Source organism: Sciurus carolinensis, chromosome 15 (assembly GCF_902686445.1).
Source record: "Sciurus carolinensis chromosome 15, mSciCar1.2, whole genome shotgun sequence".
Classification (NCBI taxonomy): domain Eukaryota; kingdom Metazoa; phylum Chordata; class Mammalia; order Rodentia; family Sciuridae; genus Sciurus; species Sciurus carolinensis.
The window spans coordinates 8616819-8640973 of NC_062227.1; the positions used below are offsets into that span (position 1 = coordinate 8616819).

A 24155-nucleotide genomic window follows, 5' to 3' on the forward strand; every position below is an offset into this window, starting at 1 on the left:
CCGTCTTGCCTTGGACACCAAGGCCATGAGCTTTCCCAGTGGCAACCCTGGTGTACTAGCCCAGATCCTCACGAAGAGAATAGGTGCTGCCCACGTGCCCTGTGGAAGAGGGCCCATGGGACTCTCCCCATCACTGCCTCTGTGCTCTTACCTTGTTGGTTTCCTCCTTAATCCTTTCAATGTAATAAACCTTAACCATGAATGTAACAGAGAGACCTGGGGTCCTTTCAGTCAATTATCAACCCTAAGAATGGCCTTGGGGGACCCTAAATGTGCAATTGTTAGAAGTGAGGTTGGCCTGGGGATGGCCCCCCACCCTCCATCACTCCCTCAGCCACGAACTCAGAGAGAAAGGAGTCTGTAGCCCCTCTTCCTCTTAAACCCTGACCCTTCCCAACAAATGGTGTTCTGGTCCTGCCTCAGCGGGACTCTGCTGGAAGCTGGTGTGGACAGAACCTAACAAGACTGGACTGCAGGCACCTGAGGATGGGCTTCCTTCCTTTCACAAAGTAAGCCTCATTCCAAGCGGTTCCAATGAGGGCCAACAGTTCTTATCACTGTGTAGTAAAGCTTCAACTATGATTACAACGAGAAGTAGGAATGCTGAGCAGCACAAGCAGCTGAGGACAAATCCCTGGAGCAGGCCTCTGTCCACCTTTGAGGAGATGAAGACTGGAACCCAGACACTATCCTGTGCCCTCCACCACCTCAGCCTCCCCTACAGCACAAAGCCTACTCCTCCCTGCCACAGCCAGACCCCAGGCCCAGAGCAGTCCTGGCTTTCATTTTCCAAATCAAATCAGGAAGGAATTTTATAATGGCCAATTCTGTACCCTCACCAGCTGGCTGTGCTCTAGGAAGAGACATTTCCACGCTCAGCGCATGAACTTTATGTCTTTGACAATGACTATTGGGAAAAAAAGCTTTAACCTGGGTCCTGCCCATAATGCCACCAGCAAGTGCAGGAAAAATAGGGGGAGGCAGGTGTGGAGATGATGAAGTTTCTGGCAAAAGAACTGCTGACAAATGCTGACCTAACCCAGGGGATCATTTCAAACTCTTTTCAAGTGATATTTTTAAATCACAAACAACATTCCTAAATTAAGACATCCTTACCTGGTCTTTCAGACTGTATCTTTAAACACAGCTGTTTCACAAATTCTAAAGGCAGCTGAACAACTTCCTGTAAGAAAAAACAAACCAGCACAGGTTGCACAATAACAAAATAGTTGATACCACAGAACAGCTGTGCATCTAAACATGGCTAATTTCACACTGTTTATTTTATCACAATAAAAAAAATTGTACAGCTCAAACTCAGAATGGGTTTTGGGAATAAAGCTGATCTATTTTCAAAACCAATCCAGGTTAAACAGAGAAGTGTCGATGTTTCAGTGTAGTAAGGGTGGCAGGCTCTCCCCAGAGTGGCCAGCATCCAGTGGTGGTGGCAATTCACACCACCAGTGTCTCCCACCACAGAGCAGTTCTTGGGTCACAGGGCAGACCCTCACAGGGCCCTCAGACGGCCTGAGCATTTCACACTGCCACCTAAGCAGCAGCTCCAGTGTGACGGTCAGCATCAAGGGAGACCACTGCGTACCGGGGAACTCCCAGAGCTGCTGCCCAGCACTTCTCTCTACTCAGCTATTTCTCTGTGGAGTGAAACTGAACCCCAAGTGAAAGGCATTCAACTGAGGCCTCACTGCTCACCATCTTTCCTGTCCTTTTGTGTTTTCAGGGTGGCTGAATTGTCCCAAAGGAACACAGGAAATCTGCCTAGAACAAAAATGCTGGGATCCTGCCCCTGAGGTGACCAGCTTCTCCACTGGGGCCCAGCACATCCTGGCCCAGTCATCTGCTCCCCAGGTGTTTCACTTGTGATTTCGTTACCTGAACTTGATATAAGGTGACAACAGGTGAGGTACTAAAATACTAAATACTGAATCAGGAAAGGTGAAACAAAGAATGGGAAACATCAAAGTTTGAAAATCCAAGACCTGGGTCATCTCACTAAGTGTAAGTTCTTATTCAACTTTAAAGAAATCACAAGTACAAAGGCACAAGGCCCTGTCCCAAAGCTGTGTGACAGTGATGGTAAGAATTCCGTGGCAAATCCCCTCCCCAGAAACACCCTAGCCCCACACCACTGAGCATACCAGCAGAGACACAGCCACCACATGGGTCTTGGGCCACACAGTGACCTTCCAGGTCATCCTATGCCACCATTTGCCTACTGCCTGATTAAATCCATAGCCACCCAGTGAAGAGCTGACCTGGGTTCCTTCTACACAACATTGAATTATGGATTTTATGATGAGGATGTCTAGGTTTTAAGTCAAAATAAAATGTCTGCAGTAGGCATGTTGTACAGCATTGCCATCCACCCAACCACACAGGCATGTGACAAGCAGTCTCTGTGTGTGGCACTAGCCTGCAAAGAGCCAGAGTTAACATCCACAGAATGCCCCTCTTGCAGCCATAACACTGGCATTGAGTGAGGACATCCAGATGTGGCACCACCCTTGAAGGAATGAAGGGACACTGCTCAGGATACATCTGCCAGCCTGTTACGCCCCATCTGGCCAACACATCAGATGTTGAGGCTCAAATGGGGAGTCAAGGCCACCCCACGTAGCATCCAACCTCATGCAGATCTGGCAGGAAGAGAGGCAGAGGGGCTGAGGCAGTGGCTCAGTGGTAGAGCACTTGCATAGCACATGTGAGGTACTGTGTTCAACTCTAAGCACCAAATAAAAATAAAGAAAATAAAAGCGTTCTAGCCATCTACAACTACAAAAAGAGGGCGGGGCAGGCAGAACTTGTAAATTCTCAGAGTTGCATGGTACTTAAGTGCAGTGGCCGGAGGAGTACAGGGAGCTCCCTAATGTCTCCAGTCCCTGAAGACACCTCAACTACCACCACAATCCCTCAGCAGGCCTGGAGTCAGGGTATGGCTGTCACTGTCTCCCACAACCACAGCACAGGGGCTGTTGTGTCTTGTCCCAGGGCAAACAGGACAAAATGTCCTCAAGGGCTTCACCTCACCTAACTTGCTGACACATCCACTCTTGATACTAGGGTCAGTGTGGCCCTAACAATGCCATCACCTGGGGGACACATCTGCCTGGAGAAGCTGATCAGGCCCACATTGACATCATCTGCTCATCCGAGGAAAAGCAAACTGTTTCACTCTGGCAGGTGTCTTAATGTGAAGGTGACACAAGAGCAGGTAACCTTGTGGGCTGAGCTGCCATCATTGCAGATTACTTTACTATGACCCTTTCACTTCAAAGACAAACAGAACTAAACCCAGAGCCACTGCTGGAGACATCCCTGATCCTGTCCGCTACCCAACAGGTCCCCACCCCTTGACCCCCACATCCAATTACCCCAGCCATTAAGCACCATTGCTGCCCATGTCCTCCCTCCCAGAAAAATGTGAAATGCACAAGACCAGAAATTCTCTCACTCAGCACAGGAGCCAGGGTGGGGACCGCAGCATTTCCAGCACCTCTGAAAACATTCCCTCCTCAAGGAGGACAATGGTCGGCACAGACAACATCCAAGGGACATGGTGTGGTAGAACCTCATTGACTCTTCCTAAAGTGGCACCCGTGACCTCCAGACATCCAACAAAACCAGTGTGGGAAACAGGGACAAGCCACCTTGCAACAGCTAAAGAAAGGCAGGACTGGGGACGCTTTCATGGGCCCAGGCCTGAGGCTCAGCTCAGAGGACAGCCAAGGTCAGACAGGTGGGCCAGGGGGTGTCCTGTCCCTACTGACCACAGGCAAGCAGCAAGCAGTTCCTATACACACAGCAGTGCTAAGGGTTCTCAGTTTTCCCTCTAAACCCAGGTATTAAAATTAAATTGGGCAACTGGGGCCCTTGCTGGGTGTGGAGAGTAGGTACTTGCTTCCATTCTCACACCCATGTGCTCTCCATGAGGACAGGCAGCCTCAGCAGGGGCAGGAAGGGGGGTTCCCTTTGCTCCCTAACCTACTGGAAAGTGTTTTTGAGTCCGAGGGCAAAGCAGTCCCTTTTGGCTTAAGGACAAGTAGACACTCACTGAAAAGCCCTCAGCAAGCAGGAGGCCAGGAGAGGTAGCAGGGTTCTCTCTGAAGTGAACCCAACATGGGTCCCCAACATCTGCTTAGCTGCCACGTGGCACAGGTAGGAAAAGCCCTTGGAGAGTCTGACTATACTGGGTTATCATTAAGCACCAAGTTCCAAAGGAAAATTGAGATACTGTTATTGTTCACACAGAACCTGCCCATGAATTGAGACATAAGCAAAAATCACTTACCCCACAGTGAACATAGTTCTCTCCCAAAAATTCTTTCATGACATTTTTGCCAAAGTCCACTATGTTCTGTAGGTGCTGAAATATCTCTTCTGAGGTCTGTAAGAGACAAGTACAAGATGGCTTCAGGATGGACCTCTGGGCAGAACACACCAAAGGGTGGGAGGCACCAAAACCCCCATTACCCTGTCACAAGGGCTGCATCCAGGCCACGAACAACCAGGCCACAGTCCTCGGCCTCATGTTGCTCTGACTGGAATGTGCTGCCTCAGTCAGCTCACACAGGGAGGCCGATGGTCTGCCAAGGTGGCTTTGGGCAGTGCAGTCAATGAACAGGGGACAGACAGAACAGAGGATGGAGCCTCCTCTGGGACACATCCCTCTGAAACAGAATCCTTTGGGTCATCTCTCTTCAGCAGCTGAGGCAAGGGGCCCCTGAATGCTGGGGCCCATCTTGTGCCCCTCTGCCGGCTCACTCCATTCCACTCTCACTGCAGCCCCACCTGCCAGCAGCACCCCAGTTCCTTCCTCCCCTGTGCAACCAACCCTGTGAGGTACCCTGTGTGGGCTGCCACCTCCTCCACCCAATGGCCCCCAACTTTCTATGACCTCTGCCCCCAGACACTCAACCCAGTGCCCTAGTGAGCTGGTGACACATCAATCCTATACACTCAACGCAGCTAGACACCTCAAGAGCTCCACCTACCCCACCCTCACAGAAGGGTCAGTCCCACCCAACTGGCCTCATGGGCAAAACAAGCCAGACCAGTGTCTCAGCCTCTCCCTCAGAGGACATGCTTGAAGCAGAGAAAGGGCCATGGACACGGGAGCCTCTACTACTCAGTGTCCACCTACGAACGCCTGAGACTCCCACATAAAGGGAGTTAGACGGCTGCAATGTGGGGCTGAGCCCGGGGCTGCAGCATTTTGGCGGAGGTCTGTAACACGTACTTGGAAGACCCGGTCAACAGAAGCCTAATTATCCACCCAACCTTGCCCAGTGCCACTTCAACACTGCCTGCCTGTTCACAGGCACAATTCCACAGACGGCACTGGGCAAGGCAAAGCCAAGACCAGGTCCTCACCACAAATAGGGCCCTCAAGCAGGACACACAAGCCAGGCCAGGGTAGCTCCTGCTCAGTAACACACAGACCTGTCATGGTGACACACGGTGGGTGACAAGCAGAGACCCATGGTGAAACATGGGTCAAAGTGCTGGGGCCTGGTTGTTCTCACATCAGGAATGAGTGCCCACCACTTTCCACATTCCAATAAATGCTCATACTATGTTTAAAATTTCTACAACTAGCATTAATATTCCTGCACCAAGAAAAAAATCTAAGTCCTTTTTTTTTGGTGCCAGAGATTGAACCCGGGGCACTTATCCTCCTGCCTCAGCCTCCAAAGTGCTGGAATTACAGTTGTGTGCCACTGCACCTGGCCCCCAAGTCTTTTTAAAAAACAGTTGGAATGACAGAGGGGCCAACCCACGAATCTTACCTTCTTCCTATTTGGAGGAAACTTCAGAAAACGCAGCACTACACAACGCTGTTGGGAAAAAACAGAAGTCTGATTAGTAGTCACTGGACACCCAGGGACAGGGTCGGCGCTGGGAAGAGGCATGGAGGTCCCAAGACAGACTGCCAGAAAGGCCCCAGCGAGGGGAGGCTAGAATGGAGCCACTTCCAGGGAAAGCCAGGAAAACCTGTAGCCTTTGACCCATTCCCAGTCTGCCCATTCCTGCTCATTTATCTTAAGGAAATAATGATGGGAGCTCAAAAGACTTTAGCAACTTTGTATAAGAGCACCACTTATAATTCTAAATACAATGGAAACGATCTAATTATTCACTAATAGTGGGGACACACTGCAAGCCATGGAATACCATGCAGTCATTTACAAGAAAATAAGTTAACAGTATTTAAAAGACAGATATGCAGTCATCATATGGCTACAAAGAATGAGCCCATTTTCATAAAAACCACACACACACACACACACACACACGTACAAATAATTCTATCTGTATGAATTTTAAAAAGCAGGCAAGATTAACCACTGATGCCCACTCCTCAGGTAGGTGGGATTTCCCCCAAGAAAGGTTCTAGAAGGGAATGGTAATGGGATTTGGGGCTCACTTACTTTGTGACAATTAAACTAAACTCTTATGACCTAAGCGCTCTTTTAAGGTATGTTACACGTCAATTTCAGGTTTTCAAAAGTTTTAAGTAACAAATGGGTATGATCTGTTGGTACGAAAAGGCTTGAAAGGTTCAACACAAGTTTAACAGCACCAGGTCATGACCACAATTTTTTATCTGTTTACTGGAATATTCCAACATTTTCATGTTCATGTAGTACACAGAATAAGAACACATATTCTACATGAGAAAGTGTGCCTGGGAAAGGCTCCACCTGCACACAGAGGAGTGGGAGGTGGACACTGGCAGAAGCCCTGGGTACCACCCCATGACCTTGGCAGGGGCAAAAGTAGGCAGGGCACATTGGAGAAGGCTTGGAGAGAACGACTTTCTAGAAGAAAAGATGCCTTAGGAGCAATAAAGGCCCTATGGAAAAGAAATCAGCCCTCAGTCCTGGGGACTACCCACTCAGACACTGTTCCTCCTAAAACCCATCTGTCCTGATTGGGACCTCTGAGTCCTCCAGTTCCTCTTCCTCCTTTTATATATATGAAAACTTTTAAATTTAATTATTTAAAAAAATTTTAAGAGGCAGGGTCTTACTGTGTTGCCAAGGCTGTCCTTGAACTCCTGAACTCAAATCCTACCTCAGTCTCCTAGGTAGCTAAGACATGGACTACAGGCATAGGTGATGGCTTCTCCAGCGCCACCTCCCCCCATCTTTCTTCTTTTTTTGTCAGACTGGGGATTGAATGCAGGGTGCTCCCACTGAGCTACATCTCCAGCTGCAGTCTCCCCCTCTTTTTTTTTTTTTTAATTTTGAGGTAGGGTCTCTTACTAAGTTGCCCAGGCTGCCCTGAAACTTGCAATCCTTCTGCCTCAGCCTCCCAAGTAGCTGGGATTACAGGCATGTGCCACCATGGTTCCTAGCTTCCCCAGCACCTCTTAGCGAGCTCTCATTCCCAGTTGGTGCCATGCACCAGGTTTCTTGTGAGTCCACTGAATGAATGTGCCCTCCTTCAACACCAACCCTAGAGGGGAGGGCTGAGGTCTACAGCATACATGCTAAAAAACTGTCCCCTCCTAAGTCAAAGGCAGGCATCGACAATTGGTCCTGCAAATCAACTGGCTAACACAATCACCTTCATGGAATCATAATTCTATCAGAAGATGATATGCAGAAATTCTAACTCTAGACAACTTTTCAGAAACTCACTCTCCTAATAATTATTCACTCCTCATCTAGACACAATAGTGCTGTTCTGTTCAAGGGCCTATCTGATCAGTCCCTCCAACAATCAGACACCAAATACAGTACAGAATGGCATTTCATGCTACCAACATGTGTTGATGAGAGAAGTTAGTAAGTTTCCCAGGGTAAGCCTGATCATGCTAGAAATGTAATAAGAAAACATACACATGCCCTGATCAAAGGCTACCCACACTGCCCTGGCCCATCCACAATGCAAGCTCTCCTCTGTGCCTCAAATAGGGTCATCGCTGCCATCCACAGAGTTCTGCATTATCTAGAGGAAAGTAGAGTCTCTCTCAATTTTCCAGGGGCCTGAAAGCTACTAAGATTTTTACAGCCAAGCAGTCCTAAGAAAAACAATGCAAATCAAGTCATGTGAGTTTTTCCATCACATAATTCTCCACTATAGCCTCAGAAAAAGGAGTTCAAAGCCCCATGAAATACCAACCATGAGGAAGACAGGGACCCCCTTCACCTGACAGCATTTGCCTATCTTTTTTTTTTTTTGTACTGAGGATTGAACCCAGGGGCACTTTACCACTAAGCCACATCCTCAACCCTTTCATTTTTTGAGAGAGGGTCTCACTAAATTACTTAGGGTCTCACTAAGTTGATGAGGCTGACCTCAAACTTGTAATCCTCCTGCCTCAACCTCATAGTCACGGGAATTACATGCATGCATCACCACACTTGGCAGCACTGCCCATTAACACAGATTCAGATTTCCAAAGTTTCTTTTCAACATGTTCCTGGTAAAGGCAGGAAAAGCTAGTCTTTTCTATTTATTTACAAATGGAAATTATAGATTTTCTTTGCAATAATACATATACATGAAGTGGCCCAGCTTCAGCCTGGAGGAAAGCCCAGAGATCAAGGGCTAAATCTCAAAGATTAAGGTCATGGAAGGTGAAACAGGGCTTGGATGGCAGCCTGAACCCTGAAGGGGCCCTACATGTCCTTCCAATTGTCAGGTTCCCTGTGGCTGCTGAGTTGCCAGTTGAGGCAGCAGGGGCCCACTGGCTGGAGCACTAGTTCCTGGCAGAGGGTGTGGTACAGGCTTTGCCAGCCCTGTGCAGCAAGAAGGTCTGTCATCTCCCTTTCTGGAGCCACCCCAGGGTATCCTCAGACACCCCATCCATGCGCCATGGCTCAATCTCCCTGTTAGAGGTCGTTCCCTTCCTGTCAAAGACCCAGAACCATCACCAATAAAGAAAGTCTGAATGCAGTGATGTGTCCATTTCAAGGAAACTAAGCTTTCTCCACCCATTTATCATCCAAAAATGTCACCAGAAACCTGACCAATATCCTCAAGGAAACTGCAGAATCAACTTAAAAGGTCAATCTTAATCAATATCAACACTCAACTCAGAGCTCGCCTAGCCTGTACAGCCAGGGCCAACTGGCCCTCCCAAGAGGCCTGAGTGGGAGGGACCAGTTGGAGGTGGGAGGTCCCCTGATGTGCCAGGTAGAGGCCATTAAGGAAGTGGCAACAGAGCCCACTGATACTCATGTGGGCAGATGGCAGAAATTAGGTGAAAAATCAACCTGTATCAGCTCTCATTGACAGAATGACATAATGAGCCCAAGAGGCACCCTCTCCTGGAGGAATCCAAAACAGAAAACTGACATCAATTTCCAACCAGACAACAAAAGCATACAACTGGGAAAAGTCAAGTGTAATAAAGCTATTTTCTAAGTGGGAAATGTGGGGTAATTTTTACTTTCTTCCTTCTAATACTGTATACTTTCTGGGAAGAAGGCAGAAGTAATAATTAGTAGTAAATGAGGGACTGCAGTTGTAGCTCAGTGGTAGAGCACTTGCCTGGCATGTGAGGCACTGGGTTTGATCCTCAGCACCATATAAAAATAAAGAAAATAAAGGTATTATGTCCATTTACAACTAAAGAAATAAAAAATAATAAAAATAAATGAAAGGCCACAGAGTGCTCCCTCTCCTTCATGGTTACCATAGGTGAAAACAGCTTTCCTCCAACACGCCCTTCTGCCATGATGATCAGCCTCACCTTGGGCGCAAAGCAATCTGGTCAACCATGGACTGAACCTCTGAAACCATACTTTGTTGTTTATCCAAAAGAATGAAAATCAGAATCTAGAAGATTCTGTACTCTCATAGTAGAGATGTGCAAGCAAGCTAAATGCCCATGGAGAATGAATAGATAAAAGAAAATGCATACAATGAATATACACACCATGAAATATTATTAACCTAAAAAATAGAGAAATTCCGCAATGTGATACAACATGGATGAAATGAGGATATTATGCTAAGTGAAATAAGACAAACACAGAAGGACAAATACCACATGATTACTCAGCTTATGAGGTCTCTAAATAGTCAAATTTATGGATTTGTAGAGTAGAAACCACTGGTGGTTACAAGGGACTAGCAAAATGTGGGGAAAATACAGCAATTACTAATAAATGGGCATAAAATTTAGTCAAGATGAATTCTAGAGATCTGCTGTATAGAACTGTACCTATTACTAATGCTATTGTATTCTACACTTAAAAACTGGATAGTTTTCTTACCATGATAAATTCTTTTTTAAAAGCCTACAATATAACCAATACATTAAAAGGAACACCTGCCAATGTGAAAACAGTGTGTGTCAGCTAGCTTTTCGTCACTATGACAAAGTTCCTCAGGAAATCAACGTAAACAGAGGAAAGGTTACTTTGGCTCATAGTTTCAGAGGTTTTGGTCTGTGGTAGTTCAGTTCAACTGCTTCAGGTCTGAAAAGGAAGTACATTGTGAAGGGAGCACATGGTGGAATAAAGCTATTCCTTTCACAGCAGTCAGGAAATAGAGAAGTTGAAGAAAGAGGCTGGGGTCCCAAAAGCCCCTTCAAGTGCAAGTCCCCAGTGATCTAATTTCCTTCTACTAGACTCTACCTCCTAAAGATTCTACCACCTCCCACACCACCACAGGTTGGGTCCAAGTTTTCAAATGTGGGTCTTTGGGGGACACTTAAGATCTAAACCATGACAGGGAGGGGCCTTCATATAAAGATGAACAGCAAAAGGCTGTCCCACCACCTGCAAGGCACTCTTAAGGTGTGGGGTGGGGGTCACCCACTAAGTCAGTCATTCCAAGTCCCCTGTCAGTGCAGGCTATGTAGCCCACCAAGTCCCCTGTCCCTTCACAAGTTGGTATTCCATCATGGTGAGGAGATATCCTAGGAAGGTGGCCTGAAAGACCCTGGGAAGCTGAGGTCAGGCCACTTTCAAAGGAAGAGAAGACAGAAACACACAACAGAACAGGTGTCACCCCACAGAAATATGGCCAGAGATAGTGTTCTGCCAGCTTCTCCCAAAGGGTGAGGGATGACTCCTAGGCAGGAACCATGGGTGATCGCAATTGTTTACACAGTGGGGCGGGCCCCCTACAGACCTTTTTCATTCTGCTCTGCTCTGTTCCATCAGACAAGGCCACACAGGGTGTGCCAATCAGAAGCAGGAGGTGCCAAGTCACTGACCTCTGCAATGCAATCAGAAACACATCCCCAGGGCCCTCAGGACTCACCAGTCCAAGAAGCAGGGCTGCTGGGGCTGGGCTCCACTAGGTGCTCCCCGTGGTACCATTAAGCTGCAGAGTGCACTCAGTCTCAGAGAATACCACAAAGAAAACCAACAGAGAATGGAACAGTGGTACTGGAAAGCTGTGACACTGGAAGGGAGTCGACTGTCCTGCAGGCATGCAGGAGAGCCAGGCAGCAGGCACAGGCACCTTGTCCAGCCTAGGCAAGATAGCTCCTTCCCAAGCTTTGGCAGCTGCAGCTTGATCTCTGGGCCATCCTTAAAGGACTGAAGAAGATACAGCTGTAAACCATGGGGGAGGTACAGATCCACAAAATGAAAGAATGTGCCACACTGACATAACCCTGAGGAAAACAGGAAGGACTCTAGGGACAAACCGGGGTGGCTTGGTGATACCTAAAGGATGGCAAACCTGAACACGTGTGGAGAGAAGCACACAGCTGAGGGAAGCACAGCAGTGCAGGGCCCTAGGGTTGCTGCCTGAGCTCCCCGGCAACACGAGGCAGGCCCAGCCAAGTGCAGCCTCGCTCTCCAGATACGGAAGGCCTCCCGCACCTTCCTGCGCTGCAGCTCTCAGAAGACAGGGCAAGCCACTGGGGAGCTCCATCTCCAACCTGAATTCTGACAAAGGAGGAGGAAAAAGTGGACATGTCACCTGGGAAGATGTTAAAACCAGACAGATGAACACCCTCACATACTAGAGTGAGGCACGGGTTAAAAAAAAAACAGAAAATAAAAAATAAAAATCCTAAACATATGTTAACAAATATAAACAAAGGAATACATTGGGGTCACATTCAGAGCTCAGTGATGAGCTGGAATGTGACAAGAACAAACCCACCAAGAAAGAAGCCGTATCAGCAATAGAGTCCTGTAAGAACGCCAGTGGAAACATCAAATGCAAGGTTTTCTTTAAAAAGATGCTAGTGCCAAGAAAAAAGACTATTTAACAAGAGTCCAGAGCTGGGATATGCCATATGGTTGGGACAAAACAGAGAACATCAACTCTTCTGTGCTTCCAGCATGTCCAGAAAAAAGTCTAACACTCCTACAGCACTGACAATTGCTTTTCACCTAAGCTATTATAAATAATTCTGTAATGGACATCTTTTAATACAAAATCTTTTATTTCATTTCTAATTATCTCCTTACCAAGAATACAAAAATACTTGAACAGAACTGGGTGTGGTGGCGCATGCCTATAATCCTAGGATCTTGGGAGACTGAGGCAGGAGGATCATTTAGTTCAAAGTCAGACTCAGCAAGTTAGTGAGGCCCTAAGCAACTTACTGAGACCCTCTCTCAAAATAAAATATAAACAGGAAGATGTGACTCAGTGGTTAAGCACCTTTTGGTTCAATCCCTGGTATAAAAAAAAAAAAAAAAAAAAAGCTTAAACACAAATTAGATCAAAGACTATGAACTTTTTAAAATTAATGCTTTTTGCTGATTTTTTTTTTTTTCTAGTACTAGGGATCAAACCCAGGACCTCAAGCAAGGTTAAATGCACATTCTACCACTGAGCTACACTCCCAGCCCCTTTTCTTGATTACAATACATATTCATTGTAGGAAAGTAAGAAAATATTTTTAAAAACAAAAAAAGAACTGGGTACAGTTTCATATACGCCTACAGCCCTAGTCACTTGAGAGACTGATACAGGATTGCTTGCAAGCCAAGGAGTTCAAGGCCAGCATGGGCAACATAGTGAAACCCCATTAAAAAAAAAAAAAAAAAAAAAAAAAAAAAAAAAAAAAAAAAAAAAGAAAAAAAGTAAAAATAAATCTTGATAGGGTCACAAAGTAATAACTACCTGTAACATTCTGATGTATTTTCTCCCACATATGTATACTTAGAATCACACTATACATCTTTTGTAACCTGCTTTTCCCATTTAACATTGTTAAACATTTCCCCAAATTACATAGAATACAACATAATTTACCTAATGCATCCTCTGCAAAATATCCACTTAAAATGTTTATACTTTTATACATAAAATAAAGCTATATTGAAACAAATCTAAAAACCAGATATCCTAAAACGAAGAAGAGAAGAGAAACAATGAGGTGGCCCTCACCCCTGGCTGCTTGACCTTCACACCTGCAAGTTCCAGACAAACACCACAGGCAGAAATGATGTGAAGCTCTCCTAGAATCTCAGACAAAGGTTACAAAACCGGAATGACGGGAAATGAACCAGTTCTCTACACAAGTTTGATAAATGTTCTTTGTTGGGAGGTCAGTTAAAAGCAAAATCTTTCAGGTACCTTTGTCAACAAGAAGGAAAACATGACAGCTTAGTGTCATGACAAGTGCATACTGTCTACGCCTGCATACCAAGGCTTGGGTAACCCAAGGGCCAAGTGCCCTGGATACCTAAGAGATTGAAGGATAAACCAGGACATAAATGACCTTCACAGGACAAGCCTGATTCAAAACCAACAAGGCACAAGTGAAGGAGGCAAGTGCAGAAACCTGGGGACAAAAATCTAGCCCAGGAGCAAGGAGGGTGGGCACAGGTTTTGATGACCGATGATATGGCTGCTAGCTCAAGTGCCATACGCTCAGGCAGGCAACAGGAAAGTATATGTCCAGATGCAACATGCCCTGACCAAGAAGCACCCTCAGGGTCCATGCTTGGGGTTCCAGACACCCAAGGGTGATAGCATCCAGGCTACTAACAGTGGAATACATGTCAGAGGGTCCACACCAGATGGGCAGAGGACAGTGCAGGTACTGTATCTGGGAAAGGGATACACTGCACAGCTGTCCCAACAAGAAAGGACCTTGTCCTGACAAGCAACACTGGAACCATCTGGGCCACTGGGCTGCCTCTGAAGGAAGGGGCTAACTACCACCTGTGAGGAATGCTGTTACAACTCCTCTCTGTGGGCTGACCTGCTTTCACCTTCCTGCCCACCCTGAGCAGCCCCATGACCTCCAGCACGTCCCAAGTCCTGCATGCCACAGAAGACTCACTCTCATTCCACAATTTGCATATGGCAGAAGCCATCACTGTTCCTTCTATTGTTGACCAATGACAGTGCAGATGTCCCCTCCCCGACTCTCAGGGCTTGCAGGACAGGTCTCAGATGACTGTCTGCAACTGCACTGTGCATCATGCTCTCTTGCTGCAGAGAGAGGGTTGACGGAGTTTTATAAGGTCAGTGCCTCTCAGAGACAGTGACCCTCTCTCTATCTGGAAAGACTTGGTGAAGGCCTCCCTCTCTCTTGGACTGGATGATACTGATCTGGAGAGCTGAGCAGAGAAGCAGATGCACCTGCCTTCCCCCAGATGAGAAAGAGGGCAGTACTTGTGCCCAAGTGCTCACAGTGAACAGGGAGTCCTCCAGTTCTGACTCACCCACTTCTTCTAGCCCACTCCGCGTACACTTGGGCACAAGAGGCCCTGAAATGCTGCCTTCCAGGGCTTACTCTCTTCCTCAGTCCAAAGCCTGAGCATGCCAGCAGGGATGACTGGGCAGCCAGGCTCAAGGACCAGGCAAGCACAAAGGTTTCTCAACAACAGCACAATGCAGTTATCTACCTCAGCTGCAGACACCATCCAACATTAATTGGTGGGACACATTTTCTTATGAGACGATTTGTGCCGATAAGCTTCAATTTCAAGTGAAGAGCTGAAAACACTCTCAAACCAAACAGGAAGGCACACGGAGAAGCGAATTTATTTAAAATTCAAGGGTAGGTGCAGCTCAGTGATTAAGCATTTGCCGAGTATGCTCAAAGCCCTGGTTCTAACTCCAGCACTGCAAAATGATGATGATTAAATAATGATGATGATGATAAATTAATAAAAGCTTAAACAGCAGTGGGTCCAGGGCAGTCTATGGCTAAAGGTAAATTTAAAAAGGTAAAACTAAAAAGAAACACAACCAGAATGATCAAAGTTGTGCAAAAAGGCAGGAGCTGGGCTACCTTGAAATGCCCACTTAGGCCAAGGGAGGTGGACATGTGCCTGTTGGAGGACAGTGGAGAGGGGTTCCAAGGGTCAGAGGTGACTGCACAGAAGCCTCTGTTCTTCTAATCCTGGGTGTCCTTTTGCTCCATGTCTGGAACTTGCTCCTTCAACCACCACTACTTTTGAAACTTAATATATCTAAGTTGTCCATTAGAAGGGGAGGCTTCAGATTAGGCTTGTCCATTATTAATTCACCTAAAGGTTATGAGTAGAAACCTGTGGTCTCAGTTCTTTAATTCCCCAATTATGCTAATGGATGACAAAACACAAGGATAGACTCATGGGCCAGAGCACCTACTCCAGAACCTGCACATCCCTGAACAACTGCTGTAATAGGGCAGGACCTTAACCACTCTGTGTTCTGCTTGCTTCGACTCTCCATGGGGATGATAGGTTTCACTTGCAAGGCGTTAACTTGTCTGGTTCCTGCTCAACCAATCTTTCCCGAAAAGCCAAAAAGAAAATTCCTATTCCTAGCTCCACTTTACAAATGCAGGCACTGAGCCTCCACCATACAGTGGCAGAACTGGGAAGAGTACCAGCTCCCTGTGCTTCTATGTTCCAAGCTCTAAACCCTCCCCACATGACATCTCTCTCCCTCCTACCCACCACATCCCTGCCAGGTTGTACCAAACAAGATGTCAAAGAATTCTGGGTCACACATCCATATGATTCTCTTCCTGTATTCACCTCCTTGAAAGTTTTCACTGAAGGTTCTGAAACTCACTGCAATAAGGAAAACTAAATTCTAAAAGATTCTGGAGGCGAACCTGTAGGCAGTACCCCCGTTATTAACAGCAGCAGGGAGAACGGCAGTACCGTCGTTTCACAAGGCTGAATTCCCTACATGCCTGAACGACAGCATCCCAGACACTTCCCCCGGTCCCGGTCCCGGCTCGGCCTACGCCCCACGGCAGTCTAGCAAATCGGGCGAGGCCAGCACCCGGGCGGAGGCTGCACTGCACGAGGCCTCTCGGCAGCGACCCGGCGTGGTGGGGAAGGTCTAAGAACCCACGCTGGGGGCAAGGAGGGGGCAAGGAGATATTGAAGGTACGAGGACCGAGGGGAGAGGGCATACCGAAAGGGACGGGGACCCAACAGCGGTAGTGGTACTGGGGCAGGACTCGGGACGGAGCGGGGTCGGGAGTCCGGAGGAATGAGGGACCGAGATGGGGAGTCTCGGAGGTGACTGCGGACCGAACTAGGGAGGGGCGACGGCGGGTACGCGGCAACGAGCTGAGGATTGCTAGAGGGATGAGGGACCCAAACTGGGGAGACACTAGCGGATATGGGGAGCCCCCGAAGACCCGGGCCGCGGGGGTAAGGCCCTGAACCGCGCCGTCCGACCGCCACTCACCTGCGCGTGGGCCACCACCAGGCTCTTGTTCCCTTCGCCGTGGTACCCCCATTCATTCTCGTCCATCTTCCCTTCTTCCATGCCCCGGCGCGGCCCTGAAGCCTCGCAGTCCGGGACGTGAGGACGCGACCTGGGGGCCACCCACCTCGCCGGGCCCCAGTGACCGCCGTCTAGGGAGGAGCGCCTGTCAGCCGCCGCCTGCGCTCTACTCTGTCGCGGCTACTCGTAGGCGCGGGCCGCCGGAAAGCCACGCCCCCGGGGGCTGCCATGACCGAGCCGGGCAACTTCCGGGTTCCCGCCCACTTCACCTCTTTGACCGCGGCGGCGGATCAACCAACGGCCATCTTAGGTATTGGCAGAGTGACTCACTTCCGAAGCGCGGTCTTGGGAACCGGAAGGGATGTTTCCGGCCAGGACGCCGGATGTGAGACTGGCTGCTATGACCGGCGGCTGCACGGCGCCCGGGACCTCTCGGGAGTGTCTTGTCCTAACGTTGGGCATACCGGGGCTCGGAACCGCTTGATGGTGGGACCCCAGCAAGTTGCTTGGCTTTTCTGAGCCTCGTCTTTCGCTTCTGTAGAATGGAATATGACTCATCGCACCCTCACGGGACTACCCAGACGCCGAACCATCCATTGGTCCCGTGAGGTAAAATCACTGTCGACCTCGCTTTCCACGCGGGAAAACGTGACCCAGCCGAGCGAGAGACACCCCCATTCCCTGGTGGCGCTTTTGCTCGCGGACCTCCAGGGACGCAGGTAGAGCGCGAGACTTCGGTTGAGTGAGAGGCGGTGGAAAGCTGCCCTCGTTTTATTCACTGGGGTGGAGGAGACAGTGGCACCGCCTTGTAGAGCTGCTGTGAGGGTTACACGTCCTCAGTCTCAGGACCACCTGATGCTCCTAGCAATGATTGAGGGACCAAAGGCTTTTGCTGATACGGGTTAGATCTTTCGATATTATATTTTAAATTAAAAGAAAAAGTTTGCCCGGCGTGGTCGCGCACGCCTGTAGTCCCGTTGACTTGGGAGGGTAGAGGCAGGAGGATCCCAGGTTCGAGGAGAGCCTCTGCAACTTAATGAGTCCCTGTCTCAAAATAAAAAAGGGGGAAAGTAATAAGTGGTAAAGCACCTACCCACCTCAAATGTTCAGCAGTATTTTTAAATTTTAAAACATATTACATATATTTAATAGCTGTATTTAATCTCCAAAAAAATAGTGATGGCGTTTTACATCACAACCCTTTTTAAAGCTTAATGGATAGTAACTGGTTTCTCAGATCTGCTTCTGCTTTAGGTTTGCTGCAATACTGAATGTTGCTTTGATTGATATGTATGAAGAAAATTGAGCCTAATGCAGATATGTGGTTCATAAAGGAAGGACCTTCATACCTAATCTTGACAAGCACTTACTGAGAGCCTCTCTGGGCACCTGTGAAATGAAGCTAGATCAGGAAAATGATCTGACAGCTTTGAGCATCTTTTTTTTTCCCCCTAGCCTGGGTTAAAGGGGAGGCCAGGTGGGAGGATTTTTTAGAATCCACCCCAGGAAAGGTTGAGAAATGGTAGTAACAGCCATTCCTGGAGGTAAACAGACCCCAAAGGGGTGGAGGGAGCAAGCATAGGTCAGTGAGAAGATATTAAGGTTCACCAAGTCCTGACCTTGCAAGGCCAGGGGACCTTAAACATGACAATAGAGTTTCTCAGTTCCCTGTGAACTGGAGGAATCAATATCATAATAAGTATTAAAATATTTTCTTGAGGAAACCTCTGTGGTGCTGGAAATATTCTACATCTTGATTTTTTTTTCCCCCAAGGAGGAGTGTTTATCACTGACACTGGTTAGAGTTGGCAACATCTGGAAGAAGGGAAGGAAAGGAAGATGAGCAAGGTATCAGCTGGAGGGATGGGGGACATCAGTTGTTTTTTTATGCCTTGGCTCCACACCCACTCCTCTTCATAACACCACCATAGGCCTTGTGGGGGAAGCACCTTTCCTGTATTCAGTCAGTTATGTAGTCTGACTTACATGGGCTCAATTCCTACTCACAAGGCTTGGCTTTCAACCTTGACATGGGCAACCAGGAATTACATTCCTTGGAAATTACATAAAAGGGGTTGGTTCGAGAGGTATAGGAAGGTGATACACAGGATCCTGTGAAGCTTGTTTCTGTGGCTTACACTGACCTGAGGGGGAGAAGCACATTCAGCTGGTTGACAGAAGAGCCTCATTAACTTGCTCTGCCAGCAGTGACACAGGCAGCATAGGTGGATCAACAGGAAACAGCTGGAAAATAGCAAGTACTCTGTTGGCTAGGTTGCTTTTAAAGTTTCTAAGCCAATGAATTCCATCTTTTGCTTAAGACAGTGTAAGCTGGGTTCTTTTTACTCCCAACCTATAAATCTAAACCAGGAACAAGGGTATACTAGATGGACTGGATCACCTCCTCAGGTAGTTTGTGAAAATTGGAAGTAAAGACTGAATGTCTTATTAAATAGGATTCCTACATAAATATATGAACTGAATTTTTGGTCCCCCAGAAATTCATATGCAGAAGCACAAACAATGAGCAGGTATTTGGAGATGGACCCTTTGTGAGGTCATGAAGGTGGAACCCCTGTGAGGAGATTAGTACCTAGCCAGAAGGCAGCCCTCATCAGAACCTGACCATGCTGGCACTCTACTCTCAGAATTATAGCCACCAGACTGGCACCCTGAGGAGAGGAATGCAGCCTATATAGGCAAAAGGGTGGCTCATGTAGGCACAGAGTCAACTGGTGGCCACAGAATACTCACCATATTGCTAACCATGGTTATCTACACGTGTGTGAGGTCCATTTGTACTCAGCTTTCATGGGGAAAGGAAATCCCCAACAAGTTCAAAGGGAAGATGGCAGCTGTGTGCCATGTGGGCATCTAGACTGGCTGCTGCTGAAGTGGCAGTTGCCATGGCTATGATGACAGCCACAGAGGCTGGACCAAGGCTTCTGGAGTGACGACAGCCAGAGCAATGACCTCCAGAGCAGCAGGTGCTAAGCAGTGGGTTGCCATGGAAACAAAGCCACAGTGGGCAGAGGAGCTGCAAAGGTGGCAGCAGTGGTGCCCAGACCCCAGTCCCTATCCTACCTACACCTTGTCCACAGAGCTTGTGAGGCCACGTGGCTGCACCCAGGGGCAGCAGTGGTGACTGCCAAATGGCCAGGTACCATGGTGCCTGCTCTTGTTGATCCCAGGTTGCTTTGGCCAACTGCAAAAACCACCTTTGAAAACAAAGGAGGAAAGCAGAAAACACCTTTTGGGTTGGGTCAGGCCCTTTGTATTCTGTCTCATTTCCCCCTAAGAGATTTTATCCTCTTTAATCTCTCACCCACACCCCCAGTACTGGAGTGCTTTACCACTGAGTTATATCCCCAAGCCTTTTTTTTTTTTTTTGCCAAGGTTGGCCTTTAACTTGTAATCCTCCTGCCTCAGGCTCCTGAGTTGCTGGGGTTACAGGTGTGCACCACTGCTGTCATGTATGAGGGTCTCTATCTTCTATTAACTATTTCCTACTGACAATAGGCATTGACCCTTTGGGTCCCACTGACTTCCCATGACCTACAAGGACCTGATTCTTCCCCGAAAGGGAAAACATGCATAACGTTCAGTTTGACATGAACTGCTATAACCTGGAAGACACAAACTACCAAAAGGTTAAAAACATGAGAACTAAGGTTAGTAGTGCTCTCCATGTTCTCTTCCTTCTTGGTCCTTTATGTACTTCTTTGGTGCAATGCCCACCTTGATCTTCCCACCATCCCCCCTTTTCACTGCTTGGCTCTATCCTCTGCTCTTTTTTCATTTTTCTTGCCCAGCAGACCACCTGTCCTCTCTCCTGTGCCCAGCTAATCATTTTTCCTTGTTTTCCTGCTCTACTGCGTAGTGAAGTACAGTCATACATTCCCCATCTGCCATTCTTTCAGCTGCCATCTGTGAATTGTGTGGCTGATTCATTGGTGCTCTTGTGTGCAATCCATTCTCATCCTGTCCCCCACATTCACTGTCCATGACGTACAGCCATATTTGCATAGACAGACTATACCAAATCCACACATTCTACCCAGCAGCCCATGCTCACAACCCTATGGCCACAGGCTATGGATACTTTCTGAAACTATCAATGGCTCCCTGTAACCTTCAGATGTCCTTTCACATCCTTTCTTTTACTTGTCTGAAAACACTCTCAGGAAACATGTGCATCTGCTTCTCCTGCTCAGCTCCTGTCCTCACGTGCTTTTGTCTTCAGCCTTTACTCACGCCCACTGGCAACCTGACTTGCTGTTGGGTCTCACAGCTCTCTCCCTGAGCATTCCCACCCACCTTATCTCTCTCTACCTTCTCCCTCATTAGCTTTCATCATTTTTTATGAGCTCTTCTTCAAAACTGGCTCCATTCCCCTCTGCTCCTACATTCTCTGTGGACAACTGGCCCACTGCACTCTTTGAAGGTTGAGATGCCACCTGTGTGATTGGAGACTGCTGGACTTGTCAGCTTCTCTCCCTGAACACTGGTCACTGGTGCCTTCCTTAAATGGACTCTACAACAGCGGCACAGTGCTCAGAGCCCCTTCTCAGATCTTGTCTAACTCTGTGCTTTGTATTAAAAACAATTATTCCATCCTTTGGGGTATTCTCTCCCTCTCAACTGCCCTTGCAGTCTTCCTCCAAAAAGGCTGAAATTTCTGTTATTCTGAAAATCCTCTAAGCTATTATCTGTCTCTAGTTATTTTCTTACCTCAAAATTTCTAGAACAAATAGCCTAAAACTGTTACCTAAAATTGTCTTTGCTATCTGCTCATTTCTCAATCCCATGTAATCAGGTTTTCATTACAATTTCATCTAAATACCTCCCTCCAAATTTAGATGGGAATCTCTTTGGATGTCTGCTGTGCAATACAGATTACAAACTGAAACAAATGGTGAGCAATATAGAAATGAGAGGAAGAAAAGGTGATGAAAGAATAGAGGACACAAACAAGGGGCGTGCTGTTTTTTGGGTGGAAAAAGCTATATAGTCAGGGGAGCCAGATGGAACCCACCATTCACGGCTAACACTGAAGCAAAGATTCAGGCAACCACTTATCCACAAGACATGCCAATCACCACTATTGTTGGGCCTCTTCTTCACGGCCCTCTAAAAGGAGAGTCCCTTAGTGACTGCTAATGATGTTACCAATCAGCTGAGGATTCTTTTTGCTCAGTTTGGATAGAAATTATGAAAGGCAAAGTGCAGTTCCCTTTAGTGTTATCAGCTCTCAGCGCTTAGTGTGAGCAGTGGAGTAACCATGGCTGAAATAGCAATTGCTGCAACGACAGCCACACCATCAAGGGAGCAGCAGATCTGGCCAGTTCCTTTCCTACTTACTCATCATGCAGGACTGGTGTGGCCACTTGGCTGTATGCTGGGACAGCAGTGGTAGCTGTCAGTTGAATGGCCATGCACAATGGCACCTCCTCCTGGTGCCAGGTGACCTCAGCTCTCTGCAAAAATTATATACACACCAAAAAAACTCAAAGAAAAAAAAAAAAGGAAAACACTTTTTGGGTAGGAGATCAGGCCCTTCCTCTTCTGTCTTAAACCTGTATGCAGCAAAATTATCCTTCCAAAGTAAAGGAGTGTCCCATTAGCATATAGAACTTTTGTTTTTGTTTTTGCATTTAAGTTTAAAGGTTTTGTTTTGTTTGCAAAGGAGAAAGGATTCTGGGAAGGTGTTAGATTAGGAAGCACCAGGAATCCATCTCCCTACCTAGACAATTGTACTGGCAGAGTCTGCTGGAACTCTGATACTGAAGGTTTGGAAATTCCACTGGCAGGTGTAGATGATAAATGGAAGTTAATTTTGGTTAATATTAGGCCTTGACTTGACAATAACTACTCGTCCCTGACCCTACAATCTCATGGTAGACAGCCATGCACTTGTTCCAGAAACAACTGGTGTTGCCAAAAATATTCACAGACTTGATTGAAAACATGAATATAAATATCCAAAAGCTCAAAGAACTCCAAATTGGACAAAATCAGAGACCCACACTGAGACACATTATTATCAAACTGTCAAAAGCCGACAAATTTTTTTTTTTTAAGCATTGGGGATCAAACTCAGGCCTTGTACATACTAGGCAATCACTCTACCACTGAACTGTATTGTGTGCCTTTAAATTTTTTTCTGACATGATAAGACACCTGGAAGGTTTGAGTAGAGGCCTCCTCTGCTCTTAGAAACATGCCTGGGTCCCTGACTAATGACAGCAGCAGCTGTAATAGAACAATAGGGATGAGTGAGTTGCTTGATAGCTATCAGTTAAGGATCTGGGCCACTGATACCTGCTCCCACCAACTCCTGACAGCTTCAACTGTTTAAAATGAAGAAATGTGAAATGTATAAGTATCTTTGACCAGACATGGTGGCACACACCTGTAATCCCAGCAAATCAGGAGGATCAAAGTTCAAAACCAGCCTGAGCAGTTTAGCAAGACCCTGTCTCAAAAACTTAAAAGGGCTGGGGATATAGCTCAGTACTGAAGCACCCCTGAGTTCAGTGCCCAGTACTGCAAAATATATAGATAGGTAGACATGTTGAATTATATATATATGTGTGTGTGTATATATGATCTGGTTGCAAAGAACTTTATATGTTACATATCACTCAATTCTCTAGAAAAACTTCAATAGTAAGTTAGTATCCTCCAGTAAACTCAATCCAGCATTTATTTGTTAGCCATAGCTTTTAAAGGAAAAAGAAAAAGGGTCTCCTATTCTGTCTCATTAGGAAGAAAGTTCTAAAATCAATAAATTTTCACTTAGGGAACTAAGAATTTACAGAGTAATCTAAAGTAAGTAGAAGAAAATAAGTATTAAAATTCCAGAAGAAATCAGTGACATTGGAAATTCCTAGGAGATCAAGAGAAATATCAGTGAAATCAAAAGTTGATTCTTTGAAAACATGAATAAAATCATTAAGCCTCTAACCAGTCATAATAAGAAAAAGAAAAGACAACGTTTGAATGATAAGATTGAGAGAACACACTGAGATGGGCTGGTAGATTTGACTTATGGAAATGTTACAGGCCAGGCTATGTAGGCAATGACTAAACAGACTCCATTTTGCTCTGAGACCCCATGTTATGTAGGAAATGAGCTTCTCCCATGGGAACACCCCACCTCTGTACTCATCATCAGTTATTTAGCGTGACATGTTTGGCAATACAAAATGACAATTCTTTTGTGATGAAAAATTGTTCTCTTTTGATTCCTATTTCTTCTAAACAATGCACCATGTGAACAGTGATGTCAACAATGATTGTGTGGATGTTAGTAACCATTCTTTTAGTTTGTACCTAAGTAAGGTCATTTTGACCCACTTCCCCCTCTGCTAATGATTGCAGATCTCATGATGTTAGTTTGTAATTTCAAATCAGAGCAACAGACACTTATGATTGATGTGATTTTTTTGGAATAAGAACCCCTGGCAACCCTATGGTCAGAGCTGTTTTCCCAATAGCCATTTTTGGGCCATTGTGTGAGA

General features: G+C 46.8%; 1 protein-coding gene and 1 long non-coding RNA gene across 2 annotated transcripts in view; one reads left to right on the top strand and one right to left on the bottom strand.

Moving 5' to 3' along the window:
- The window catches only part of Ippk (inositol-pentakisphosphate 2-kinase), a 51668-nt gene extending 34631 nt beyond the window's left edge, over positions 1–17037 (bottom strand). The window contains exons 1-4 of the mRNA XM_047526105.1: positions 16594–17037; positions 5805–5852; positions 4307–4402; positions 1117–1183 (exon numbers count right to left, since the gene is read on the bottom strand). Coding sequence (XP_047382061.1) covers positions 1117–1183; positions 4307–4402; positions 5805–5852; positions 16594–16674 — 292 coding nt within the window. The 5' untranslated portion in view covers positions 16675–17037. The remainder of the gene's footprint in view (positions 1–1116; positions 1184–4306; positions 4403–5804; positions 5853–16593) is intronic.
- On the top strand, positions 17017–23950 carry LOC124965275 (uncharacterized). The gene is made up of 3 exons (XR_007105147.1): positions 17017–17351; positions 18407–18480; positions 20152–23950. It is a non-coding gene; the product is annotated as an uncharacterized LOC124965275 (long non-coding RNA).
- The last annotated feature ends 205 nt before the right edge of the window (positions 23951–24155 follow it).